The sequence below is a fragment of the Nyctibius grandis genome, chromosome 2, assembly GCF_013368605.1.
Source record: "Nyctibius grandis isolate bNycGra1 chromosome 2, bNycGra1.pri, whole genome shotgun sequence".
NCBI classification, from domain to species: Eukaryota; Metazoa; Chordata; class Aves; order Nyctibiiformes; family Nyctibiidae; genus Nyctibius; species Nyctibius grandis.
Window position 1 is genome coordinate 65523436 of NC_090659.1, and position 12521 is coordinate 65535956.

General features: G+C 36.4%; 1 protein-coding gene across 4 annotated transcripts in view; it reads left to right on the plus strand.

Moving 5' to 3' along the window:
- The window catches only part of DOCK9 (dedicator of cytokinesis 9), a 114664-nt gene that overhangs the window by 42923 nt on the left and 59220 nt on the right, over positions 1-12521 (plus strand). For all 4 annotated transcript variants that reach the window (XM_068425549.1, XM_068425547.1, XM_068425550.1 and 1 more), the window contains exons 14-25: positions 1803-1885; positions 2333-2455; positions 4324-4403; positions 4487-4674; positions 4798-4863; positions 5459-5551; positions 5841-5964; positions 6352-6473; positions 7851-7937; positions 8589-8678; positions 12082-12197; positions 12332-12401. In XM_068425549.1, the coding sequence (XP_068281650.1) occupies positions 1803-1885; positions 2333-2455; positions 4324-4403; positions 4487-4674; positions 4798-4863; positions 5459-5551; positions 5841-5964; positions 6352-6473; positions 7851-7937; positions 8589-8678; positions 12082-12197; positions 12332-12401 (1242 nt within the window). The remainder of the gene's footprint in view (positions 1-1802; positions 1886-2332; positions 2456-4323; positions 4404-4486; positions 4675-4797; positions 4864-5458; positions 5552-5840; positions 5965-6351; positions 6474-7850; positions 7938-8588; positions 8679-12081; positions 12198-12331; positions 12402-12521) is intronic.

Below are 12521 nucleotides of genomic sequence, written 5' to 3' on the forward strand. Positions count from 1 at the left end.
CTTGTTGAATCTCATGCCATTGGTCTCGGCCCATTTATCTAACCTGTCCAGATCCCTCTGTAGGGCCTTCCTACCCTCCAGCAGATCGACACTCCCACCCAGCTTGGTGTCATCTGCAAATTTGCTGAGGGTGCACTCAATCCCTACGTCTAGATCATCTATAAAGATATTGAACAGCACTGGCCCCAGAACTGAGCCCTGGGGAACCCCGCTAGTGACCGGCTGCCAGCTGGACTTTGCCCCATTCACCACCACTCTCTGGGCTCGGCCATCCAGCCAGTTTTTAACCCATCGAAGAGTCCACCCATCCAAGCCCCAGGCAGACAGTTTGTCTGGGAGGATGCTGTAGGAGACAGTGTCAAATGCCTTACTGAAGTCTAGACAGACTACATCCACAGCCCTGCCCTCATCTACTAAGCGGGTCACTTTGTCATAGAAGGAGACCAGGTTGGTCGAGCAGGACCTGCCTTTCATGAATCCATGTTGGCTGGCCCCGATGCCCCGATTGTCCTGCATGTGCCGTGTAATGGCACTCAGGATGATCTGTTCCATCACCTTGCCTGGCACCGAGGTCAGGCTGACAGGCCTTTAGTTCCCTGGATCATCCTTTTGACCGTTCTTGTAGATGGGCGTTACATTTGCTAATTTCCAGTCAGCGGGAACTTCTCCAGTTAACCAGGGCTGCCGGTAGATAATAGAGAGTGGTTAAAGTACCAGCTATATAGGCCTCCATGTGTGTCAGCGCAAAGAGCAAATTCCAGTTCCCTGCAGAGTTACTACTCTGGACACCAAAAAGGGAAAATGAGAGCAGCAAATTCTATAGCCAAGACGTCACTTGTTCTGCCCTTAAACATTGAATACAGTAAATTAATGGTGATTACTTATCAAGGTTCTGTGCTTCTGAGTGCAATTTCCCCTTTTTTACAGGAAAGGATAATGGAGAGTTGGCTCAAAAAAACACACTGATAGAAACAGCTCCTCATAATGTCAATAGCATATATCAGGGATAATATTCAGGCAGGTTTACCCTGTGTTTTTCTGCCTCTGGCAAATAATTTTGCTCTATGTAGGCACATATGAGAAGCTGGTTTCTGGAAAAGAGAAGCCCACTGCTGTCAGGAGCTTCTGCTTTAGGTCAAGTGGTTCAGCTCAGTGTTGAACATCTCACACTAGTGGGTTTCTAGCTCTGATTGTTATACGTGTTGGTTCTATATAATGGAATTGTTTCTTCACTTTAAAGTTAACAAAACCAAAAATTTAAAGTTTCAATGAAAACAGTGTTGCAATGTCTGTATGTAGTATTGTCCATGTGATCTTCATACAGCTCCTCCCCATATTCTGTGTGTACTTGTAATACAAGTATTGCAGAGTATTTTACTATTTACTCTGCAGGAATGTGTTCTGGTACATAGAGTGGATGGTGAATAGGGGAGCAAGTACAGGGGAAAATGCTTTTATCTGGAGTCACGATTTTGTCTTAAAAAAAACATTGAGTGTTGCTCTAGCTTTTGTACGAGTTTTGTATATAATAATTTTTTTCTTGCTCAATTAAATATGTATTATCAGCGGTGTAGATGGGTCTGTGTTTTCACCCATGAAATGCTGTGAAATCAGCAGGCCCTGCTTAATCTGAAATGAATTACGAGGTATTTTCATTTGCCTTTCACTCGCATACTTAGGAATAATCTTCTAAAGAAGCTTTTCCAATTCATATCAGTGTCAGTATGTGTTTTTTTTCTTGTGTACTGACAGTGCAAAAAATGTAGCTTTTAAAATCTGGCTATTTCTTATGTCCCTTGCAGGTTGCACAGAAAGTTTTGAAGAATGCTAAGCAGGCATGCCAGAGATTAGGTCAATACAGAATGCCTTTTGCCTGGGCAGCTAGGTAAGGACAGATCTTGTCAATCTGTATTTTTTCCTAACTTTTCTTTAACATTATTTTCTGCATCTCACTTCTTGTAAAACTTAATGTGCTATTTAAATTATTTATTGTTTTAATTTCAATTACCCAAAGATTTCTAACAAATAAACTTACACTTCAGATCTGTAGTAGGAAAAAAAGTTATAAACATTCATTATGCTATTATTCAAACCATTGAATATTGCCAACTGTTTCCTATTGTCAATGTCTTTTATTTTACAAAGAATGAAATGGTCCACGCTTGATTTGTTAGGCTGAGCTATTTGTATGTTAAAACTCACCTACAATGACAAGAGTATTAAGTGCTTAATATGAAGGATGGTGCAGTATGTTCTAATTTGTAGTAATGAAATTTCCTGAAGTGAATTTCAACATCATAAACTCAGCTGAAAGCAAGGTTTTGACTTTCAGGACGCTGTTTAAAGATGCCTCAGGAACCCTGGACAAAAATGCAAGATTTTCTCCTCTGTTCAGACAAGACAGTAATAAACTTTCAAATGAAGACGTGCTGAAATTGTTAGCAGATTTCAGGAAGTAAGTCTAATTTTCCCACTTAAAAAAAACCCAAAACCAAACAAACCAACCACACCCTAACACTCACCCCACCCCGTCCCTTCCCCCAGGTCCCACCATTTTTTGTTATGGTCTTGAACTGGAGCATCTGATCTTTTGATGTATCTATCTATGTGTTTTTCACTTCAAATAGAGAACTTGTGTAAATATAGTCAAGGCCTTCATACAAGCTACAGATCTTTCCTTTGCAGGACTGAAGTATTATGGCATGTCTAACATGCAATAAGCATCATATCCTGAAGTAGCTCTGTGTTAGGAGCTATGCTTGCACAATAGAGACTCTTCTGGTTCTCAAAGGAAAACAAATATGAGCATAAATCATATGTTCACTGACCTTGGACAGAGAATGCTAGCTCTCGGGGAAAGGGATTCAAACCAGTATCCAGTCCACCTTCCGTGGGAGTGCATGTGTCTCAGGATGCCTAGATAACAGAACACTGGTCATCTTTTTTCACAAAGTATTCCTGAAGACTGCATCAGCTTTGTGTGCAAGGCTTAAGAATCTCCTACTGACAGATGACCCTATTAATAACCTAGTTTTAATCCCCTTTCTTATTAAATAGGATGTAAAATAATAGAGCAATCTTTGCTGCTTCACAAAGGCATTTCCACTTCTGTTAGAGAATCATAGAATCGTTTTGGCTGGAAAAGACCTTTAAGATCATCAAGTCCAACCATTACCCTAGTTAACAGTTAGCTGGAATTGTATTAATTTGCTAATCACAAAATGCTTGGGCTGTAATTTCTTTATTTTATTCTTACTTACCAAATCTGATAAGGAGATGAGGTTTGTAATAGATATTTTCATTCCATTTTAACAAGCTGCTTAAAGTTTCGTTGAAGTTTACGTAGCATTGAAATTGCTGTGTACTGATACTCCTTGCCATAAACAATATTATTGAAACTAATACAGTAAATTAGCCTGCGACATCACTTTGCTTTGTGAATTAAGGAAATACTTTTGGTTATTTCAGCATCCTGTTTGTGGAATTGCGTACAGTATTTCACAGGAATTTTAGTAAGAAAGAAATTGTAATGCCTAAGGCTTAGCTATTGGAATTAGAATCCAGACTCCAACCAGAAAAAGTTGTTTGTTTCACAGCACAGGATTGCATTTTGGGAAAATTTTGCATTCACTTCCTCTGCAATAATTTAAAAAAATCATGCTGCTGACTGTCTTTACTAATAAAGGGTTCTGCACTGGTGTTTTAACACAGAAAATACTCCTACTTCAAACCATATTTCTGAGTTAGCTACATGATAACATCTAAGAAATGTCATAGTGGGCTAGTTAATAGTAAATATTTTGCAGGGTGAGTTATTACTCTAGAAAAAGGAGGAGGTAGGAAAAAAATTATTGAGTAGAAAACGCATTTTGTTAACTTACTGATTTCTCTCCCCTTTGGTCTTTCCCCAAGTTTACCCCATTACCATGAATGCTTATCACTGGCCATTCAGATTTAAAAAACTTACTTATAGGTCCTCTCTTTGCTGCAGATTATAGTAAGTTATTACATGGCAAACAACACCTATCTTTAACAAAGGTTTTCGTTTTGATTTAAAGGAGGAAATACATCGTGCTTTTTCTTAACCTTTTCCACAATTGCGAATAAAGCCTTACTTTTTTTTTTTGATAATTTAAAGGAGAAGAAAGCTGTGAATCTAAGCAAAAAGCAAGACCAGATCAGTCATCCACCCCCAAACCACCTTTCCTCTCATACTTCTATTTCAGGATATTACTTTTGCCTCTGTTTCCTATTATCTCTTTTCTCTGGCATCTGACAGTTTTGCATTTAGCCTGACTTGGATTTTTTTTTTCCTTCCTATAGACCTGAAAAGATGGCCAAACTTCCTGTTATTTTAGGAAATCTGGATGTTACAATTGACAATGTGTCACCAGATTTTCCAAGTAAGTATTAATAAACACTGTTAAATGAACATTCAGGTTTTTTATTTTCAGTTTTTTATTGTGTTTTTTTAATGTATTTTCAGATTATGTGAACTCATCATACATTCCTGTGAAACAGTTTGAAAACAGTACCAAGACACTAATAGCTTTTGAAGTAGAGGAATTTGTTCCCTGTATACCAAGACACACTCAGCCTTTCACCATCTACAACAATCATCTTTATGTTTATCCAAAGCACTTGAAATATGACAGTCAAAAGTCTTTTGCAAAGGTGAGTACAGGAAAACTGTACATTCTCCTCTCTCTGGTTTGGTTAAGATTTTTTACATATTACATTTCTGTGATGATCCTTACAATTAAGTGTTTGGGTTTTTGTTTTTAAATACTACTTTAGGCTAGAAATATTGCAGTATGCATTGAGTTCAAGGATTCTGATGAAGAGGATTCTTTGCCTTTGAAGGTTAGTCTTTTGATTTTTTGTGACTGATAAAAGAAAATAGTGAACAGTTAGCTAAGTTACACATTAATTCTTCATTAATTTATCTAGTTTGGGATGGCAGCTTTCTGTCCTGCTTTTGCATTTGGCATAAGAGTAACTTCTAGATGACTTGCTTGGTTTTGATATAAAAGATTACTAAAGAACCCTCAGAGCATTAAATTTCTTTATATTAATAAAAATTCCAAGAATAAACTTATTGCAAACAAAAGCGGCTTGTGCATAATCCATAGGAACAACACTTTAAGTTAACACAGCAAAGCTTTAAATCAACTGCAGAGCCAAACTATGTGTTTGTTTATGAGCTGCCACAGTGTATAAGAGGTGCCTGGAAGAGAAGTAGTAGAAAAATGTATAGGAATCCTGAGGTAAAATCACAGTGTTGGCTCTACTGCACAGCAGGCAGGTTACACATCATGTAATCTCCTGTCTGTGCAAATGAATCAAGCTAAACACAAGTTAAAATATTTCAAATTCTAGGTGAAACAGATTCTAAGCTGAGAGTGAAAAAGGATCACAGAGGGTTTTTTGTTCTTCTTTTCCTTTCTTCTATTGTTAGTGTATCTATGGTAGGCCAGGTGGACCAGTATTTACTAGAAGTGCGTTTGCTGCTGTTCTGCATCACCATCAAAATCCAGAGTTTTATGATGAGGTAAGCTACTTCTCTGAGGTAACTTTTACTGGTTTAGGTATTATGTAAGTTTCAAAAATACAAGAAAAGATTTGAGGATTGCAAAGTTCTTGATCCTGATTTCAGTTAAATCAGACCCCCCTTTTCACTGTAAGTTAATTTTTGTAAGTTTTGTGTTTGTGATTCTTGATCTTGCTTCAAATAGTACAGCCTGGAATTGCTTTTAAGTCAGAGTGTGCAACCAGTAAGGCATGTCACTGCTGTAGCTGCAGACTTCTACAAACAAAGCTTGTGATTCTTTGCCTTTCAGATTAAAATAGAATTGCCCACTCAGTTACATGAAAAGCACCATTTGTTGTTCACCTTCTACCATGTCAGCTGTGATAATTCAAGCAAAGGGAGTACAAAGAAGAAAGATGTTGTTGAAACACAAGGTTTGTACGCAAATGCTTTATCTTCAGTAACTAGAGGGGAGATTTTATGAAGTATGTTGATCTGGTAACCTGTGATTTTGTTGACTTGATCCATATAATACTTTCTAACTATTTTATACTGACTGGAAGATTTAATAAAGTATTTCTTTGAATTTAAATGTTTCAAAGGTTGTTTTAGAATGTCTATCAAATGTATGGTTATTTTGAACTCAGTGACAATTCATTTGACTTTTTAATTATTTCTCATTGAGTTCAAATCATTTGGCCCTTACAGTAACATTTTCTGGTTTATGAATTACATATCAGAAGTATACAGTAAGACTTTTGTAAAGGTTTATGTAAAGATTCATAACATGCTTAAAATTACTTGCCTTTCATGTTCCATAGTTGGGTATTCTTGGCTTCCTCTCATAAAAGATGGAAGAGTGGTGACCAATGAGCAACACATCCCAGTGTCAGCAAATCTTCCATCAGGCTATCTTAGTTATCAAGAAGTGGGAGTTGGAAAGGTATGTTGTCAAAATTGCTTTAATCTTTCAAAAGATGTGGAGAGAAGGTTTGGTTGTAATTCCCCAGTCTGACAAGATTTAAGTAATTTTCTAGTACAAATTTTTTTCTTTTAGAGTTGAAATGGAGTGCTTTGCAAAAGTTAGACATCTGACTTAGAGGAAACAAACCAACCCAAAAAGAAATGGGAGACAACACTTATGACTAAATTCTGACTTTTACAAGGGTTTTAATCAACCTGCCCTAATACAGTTTTTTGTTTAAATTGTTAAGTACTTATTTCTGTTATTATTTAGCTGATGTACTTAGGAAATGTTTGTTTAATTTTTTGTAGTAATAACTAACTAGAAGTTATAGTAATTTTAGCTTCAAAATAGTTTAATATATTTTATTAAGACATGCAAATAATCTGAAGTCGTTTACTAAATTCTTTTTAGCATTTCATGCTGTCTCCTTTCAGTAAGTCCTTTATTCCTGAAAAAGTCTTATTCTCACATCTTGATTTTTGTGACCTTTATACTTCACTAGTAAAATTTATGGTTGTATTTTTCAAAGCAGAAAGCTTGCAAAATTGTAGTAATAAAAATTATACCGAGAAGAATACAAAATGTAAAATGTGATAAGGGATTTGACTAAGAGAATGAAATGCAGAGACAAAATTGACTCATTTTGGAGGAAGAGGCCTAAAATCAACAGCAAGAGGTGCTGCTCTCCTCCTATTCTACCACCTTTTCTGTTTTAAACTCTGCTGTAAGCTTTCCAGCCATCGTCTCCTTCACATCTTTCATCTCTTCTCATTGTAGGTGTATTCTTTATGCCTCTGCTGTTCGTCTCTGCTCATGCCCATGGGTAGAAGGTTAGGACCAATACGTCTAGTCATAGACCTAGCAGTAAAATCTCTCCCTAACTGGTTGTCAGGGTAGACAGCTGAGCATTCCCATTCTCAGTTCTGTGGAAATGGGATGGGAAGGAAGCACTGGCTGCTACCTATCAGTGACCTATGTTAAGGTTTAAACGGTGCCAGTATCTGTGGAAATTCTTGTGTTATTTTTCTCAAAAACTAGTAGGTATTTCTCTCTAGTCAGAAGTTTCTTTGTAGAGTAGTAGGGGAAACATAAAATCTGTGACTTACGGAAAAGCAATTTTCTTAGCCAGTGAGGAAACTACTGTGGGACTTTTAAAAAACATTTTAAGCTTCATAAATGCTTTTGGTAATATTGCCTGCATAATTTTCCTTTTTTTATTACTTTATTCATTGCACACATTTCTTCAACCTGTTTTTTTAAAAAAAAAGTGTTGTTTGTGGTACTATAAACGAATTGTTTTACTCGAGTATACTGCTACATTATTTTGCTTTTCCTCTGCATATGTGCATGCAGCATTCTGGTCCTGAAATTAAATGGGTAGATGGAGGCAAGCAGCTGTTAAAAATATCCACTCATCTGGTGTCAACTGTGTATACGCAGGTGAGTTATAAAACAAATTAAATTAGAGAAAGTTTTAGGGATAATGTATGTTTGTTATATGTATATACAATATTTGGGAAGATTCTTAAACTCAATTGCTGATCTCTTACTTTTTTGTCTGTTGGACACTCTGCGTGGTATCTCTTTCACATCATCTGTGAAAAACAGCAGATCTTAAGTGGAAGCTATTAAAAATGTAAGCTTTTTGTCCGACATTGTCATCCATTCCAGTCTGAATTTTCCTGTTAGATGAGAGGTCATAGTTGTCTGAAAGCTATTTACTGGCATGTCTGCAAAGCAATGAGTCCTGTTATAGCTGCTCATAAAATACATATTATGATCAGGTGGGATAACTAACATTGAGTATGCTGTTTTCTGCATGTCTGTTGGTTAGAAGCAAATATAGGTGGTGTTTTGCATAACAGGTATTCAAAAATCACTGAAAATTTCTTATTTAGGTTAAAAAGAAATCAATGTTACATGTAAACTAAATTAGTCTTTGGAGTAGTGCACTTCAGTTATTTTTGAAAATTGACTCTATGGACACATATGTGGATTTCTACATATAAGTTTTTTTCATGTGTTCTGTTTTGGATTATGGGTATTAATGTTCGATATTGTTTAATTTGTTGTTCTTTTTGTCTTTGACAGGACCAGCACTTGCATAATTTTTTTCAGTACTGTCAGAAAACAGAGTCTGGAGCTCGTGCACTAGGAACTGATCTTGTAAAATATCTTAAGGTATAAAATGGCAGTGAATAACAGATTATATTATTTATTTATGCTTTTGCAAAACCTAGGAGCTTCAGATATTTTTTAGGTCTCATTGGTGGAATATGCAGTATAAAAAGAACAAAAAGATGCTTCCTGCCCAAGATAAATTTACAATTGCAATATAAGAGGAAACCACGAGGAAATAATGAGACAGTATTGGTCAGCCATATAAGTGACAATTTCAAATTATAGCTTAGTTTGTCAAAATAATCAAATTGAACTGCAGATGCGAATGGTAAGGAATGATGACTCTTGATTTTCTAAAATTTTTTTTAGAAGGTCATCGTTGTCATGTCGACAGTTCTCTTTCAGGATTAGATCAATAGAGTGCATGGTTTCCACAGTAATTTTGTCTTAACCAAGTAGGACATTTTTAATATGAAGCCCAAAATTTGGGCACCTTGAAATCTATGTAAGGTATCACAAGTAACTCCTGATTTTCTTAGGCACAACAGAGTTTAATGTTGTAGTGGAATATCATCGATTAATAAAACTGGACTGTCTATTCAGGACATTTAAGTAAGAACGTAACTACTGAATGTGGCACATTTCTGAATGGGACTTTGTGACCTTGGTTATGTCAAAAACGCGGCTCTGAGTCATCTCCTTTGCCCCAGGACTTCTGTGATCAACTTTGGTACAAAACGGGACACAGTACATTAACAACAAGAAGATGGAAGTAGTCTGTTTGGAAATAGGTTTTTTGTTATTACCATTTTTTTGCTGACAGACCTGTTTCTCAGACCTTGAGGCTAAGGGGGTTATTCCATCTTTCCCCAAGTAATCCTGGGAGATTGAGGTTCTGCTGTCTGAGATTTCTATTTGAAGAAGGGAACCTCTTTGCCTCTCACTTCCTACTGTTTGTACTTTTCTGGCAAGGGATTTAAAGTTATTGGTATTCATTTTCCTTCTGTGTTCTATCAAAATACAAACAAAGAAATCATACAGGTTTTTAGAAGTCCTAGTCATAAAAGACATTTTTCTCACTGGTGCAGCTTTGCCTTCTTGTCCTCTGGTTGTGGTTTGGAGATCAGTTGGGACACTGAACCTTTATAATTTAACTTAACCTCTCTTTTTTTTTTTTTTTCTCTCTGTATAATAAAGATGGTATGTTCTGAGTATCTGTCATCATGAATTAGAGGTCTTAGAGTCTGACCTGTGGCTCATTGAAGCCATTTTCTCCGGCACCTCAAGTAGCAGGAAGGCTACATCCCTTGAAAAAAAAAGTAATGGAAATGATACTGACAGGAATGCTTTGTAACAGTCCTGTGATTGATCATATATACTATAATATATTTAGGCAGCTTATTCCTTTGCTAAAACACTTTATTTATATGTGTATCACAACAAGCTCAAATCATCTGCCAGCAATGAGGTTTCCCAGACCCAGTGCTTTCAGGAATAGAGACATGGAAAAATTAAAGGAAATTAGTTCTGTTTTTACTTCCAAGACTGATTAGTAGGATATCCAAAATCTCCCACCTGGTATCAGACAGATTTGCATCTTTATGGCTCATTTCCCTTCATCTTCCTTTCCTTCTCCCACTCAAACACCTTACTGACCACACAATTCCCTCCAGAACAATTCTGGCACTGTTCTCATTTTTCTTTTCTTTCTAATTTTAGTTTTATTTGCCTTTAGAGTACCTATTTTGAATCAGTACAGATTGATTAATATAATATCGTGCCTTCCAGAAACCAGAGGAAAACCAGCAAAATATGTGTGAGAGAAAAGCAGTCAGAGTAGTTAGGACAAAACTAGGGTTGGAAACAACTGATAAGGCTTAATTAGCATGTACAGCATTCTAGAATCCAAACAGATTATTGACTTAATAATTAACTTAGCTTAATAAAGTAATTAATATAATTCTGAAGTACTAAGCATGGGTAGTGATGGGATGGGATAGGACAGCCTTTTGTATTTAGGCATTGAGAATACAAATCACCACCTCCCTGTTATGTAGCTTCACCCCTATGCAAATTAAAAGATCAGTCAAGTTTTGATATGTCATCCAGGATGACAGTTTCATGCAGGTAGTGTCTATGTTATAGTGGCACATTTATATACTTAGGATTTACTTTCCTCCACGAAGTCAGTGTGCTACTGACAGAGTAGCTTGGGTTACCGAACCTGTCAAGTGTTCTGTTCTCTCTTCTTTCTGCTTTTGCCCTCCCTAACAGGATTTTGTGTAAGCACTATCTGACGCTTCCAATTAAAGGTTTTCTGAGACTCACCTGACTCGAGATGTTTGTATGCTCTCCTTCATGTTTCATGAGCCCAAACATCACTTAGCATCTCGTAAGTTGAGGTGGCTGCTTGCAGTTATCTCCATTGCTGCCTGAGAGGTCAAAGGGCACAGCTACTTCTGGCAGCCTCACTGTAACTGAATACTCAAAGACATAAAAAGATGGGTTACAAGTCCACTTCAGAGTCCTATTTAAAACCTTTACCAAAAAATGTCTGCATCGGATATTCAACCTGAACAGATGCTGTAGTGTATGACTGCTGTTTCCAAGAAAAATCACAGATCACGTAGGAAGGAAGACTTTTTTCCTAAATAGTGTGAATGTGCATACAGGCAAACATTCAAAGACAAGACAGCTACTTAACACTCAATGGAAATGTTTGAAATGTGTTGTCTGTATGCATGTTCAGCAAATACACTTTTTTTTGTCAAACTCCCTTTAACTCCAGGGAATTTTGTGGCATAAACCAATGTAGGGTGAAATGTCACATACTGCCTTTTATGTCAGGATGGTTATGTCTATAATATCTTCTGCATGTGCTGGAATGCAAAGGCATATCATGGAGAAGTTGAGTGGTTAGTAATACACTGTCTCCAATTTCTAGTATTAGATAGTTAGGGATTTTAGTTCATTCTATTTTTTAACATATTAGTTTATTGTTTTGCAGTAACTAGTACAACTAGTATTGCACTTATCAGGGGTAAGCGAGCTGTATGTTTTTGTGGAACTTCTGTTTGCTAAATGTCTGCATTGGTGGATGAAATAGCAAAGTATACCAGAGTGTCAGTGTCAGCTTGCTGTGGTGTACATAGGTAGTCTTTTCATTGAAACATTGCCTAGTATGCATTTCAATAGAAAAGTACAAATAACTACTTCTAAAATCCTTTTATTAAAACCTAATTTTTATCCCTGATTTACCTTAACTTAGAAAATATTTACCAAATATTTATGTTGGAAACTATTCTCAATTGCTTTGTGCTGTTGTATTTCAGGTAATTAACACCAAATAGTGCAAGCAGGGTGTATTTTTGGAAAAAGTCTTGTGGTAAATGTTATGGTCTCAGAACTTGTGATTTAAATGCCATTGTTTCAAAGGAGTAACACTATTACTGCTTTCTTTTAGAGCCTTCATGCTATGGAAGGCCATGTGATGATAGCTTTCCTGCCAACTGTCCTAAACCAGTTGTTTAGAGTTCTCACTAGAGCAAGTCAAGAGGAAGTTGCAGTCAATGTGACAAGGTAAAGAATTTTAAGTACTTCATAGAGTTTAAGTGATGATTGGGTTATTGCATAAATCTGTAACTGAGTAGCATTTTTGCTATTGCAATCATAGCTGTCTTCGTAGGCTTACTTGGTTTCTGACTTCTGTTTAGGGTTATTATCCATATCGTTGCTCAGTGTCATGAAGAAGGCTTGGATAGCTACCTGAGGTCTTATGTCAAGGTAGGTAGAAATAAATGAAATGTTTCTTTTTTTATTTCTCTAAGAAGAGTATACTTAAATTTAGTTGCATCTGTTTAATTTCAATTGTTTCATATTATGTCATAGTTTCATGTTATATTC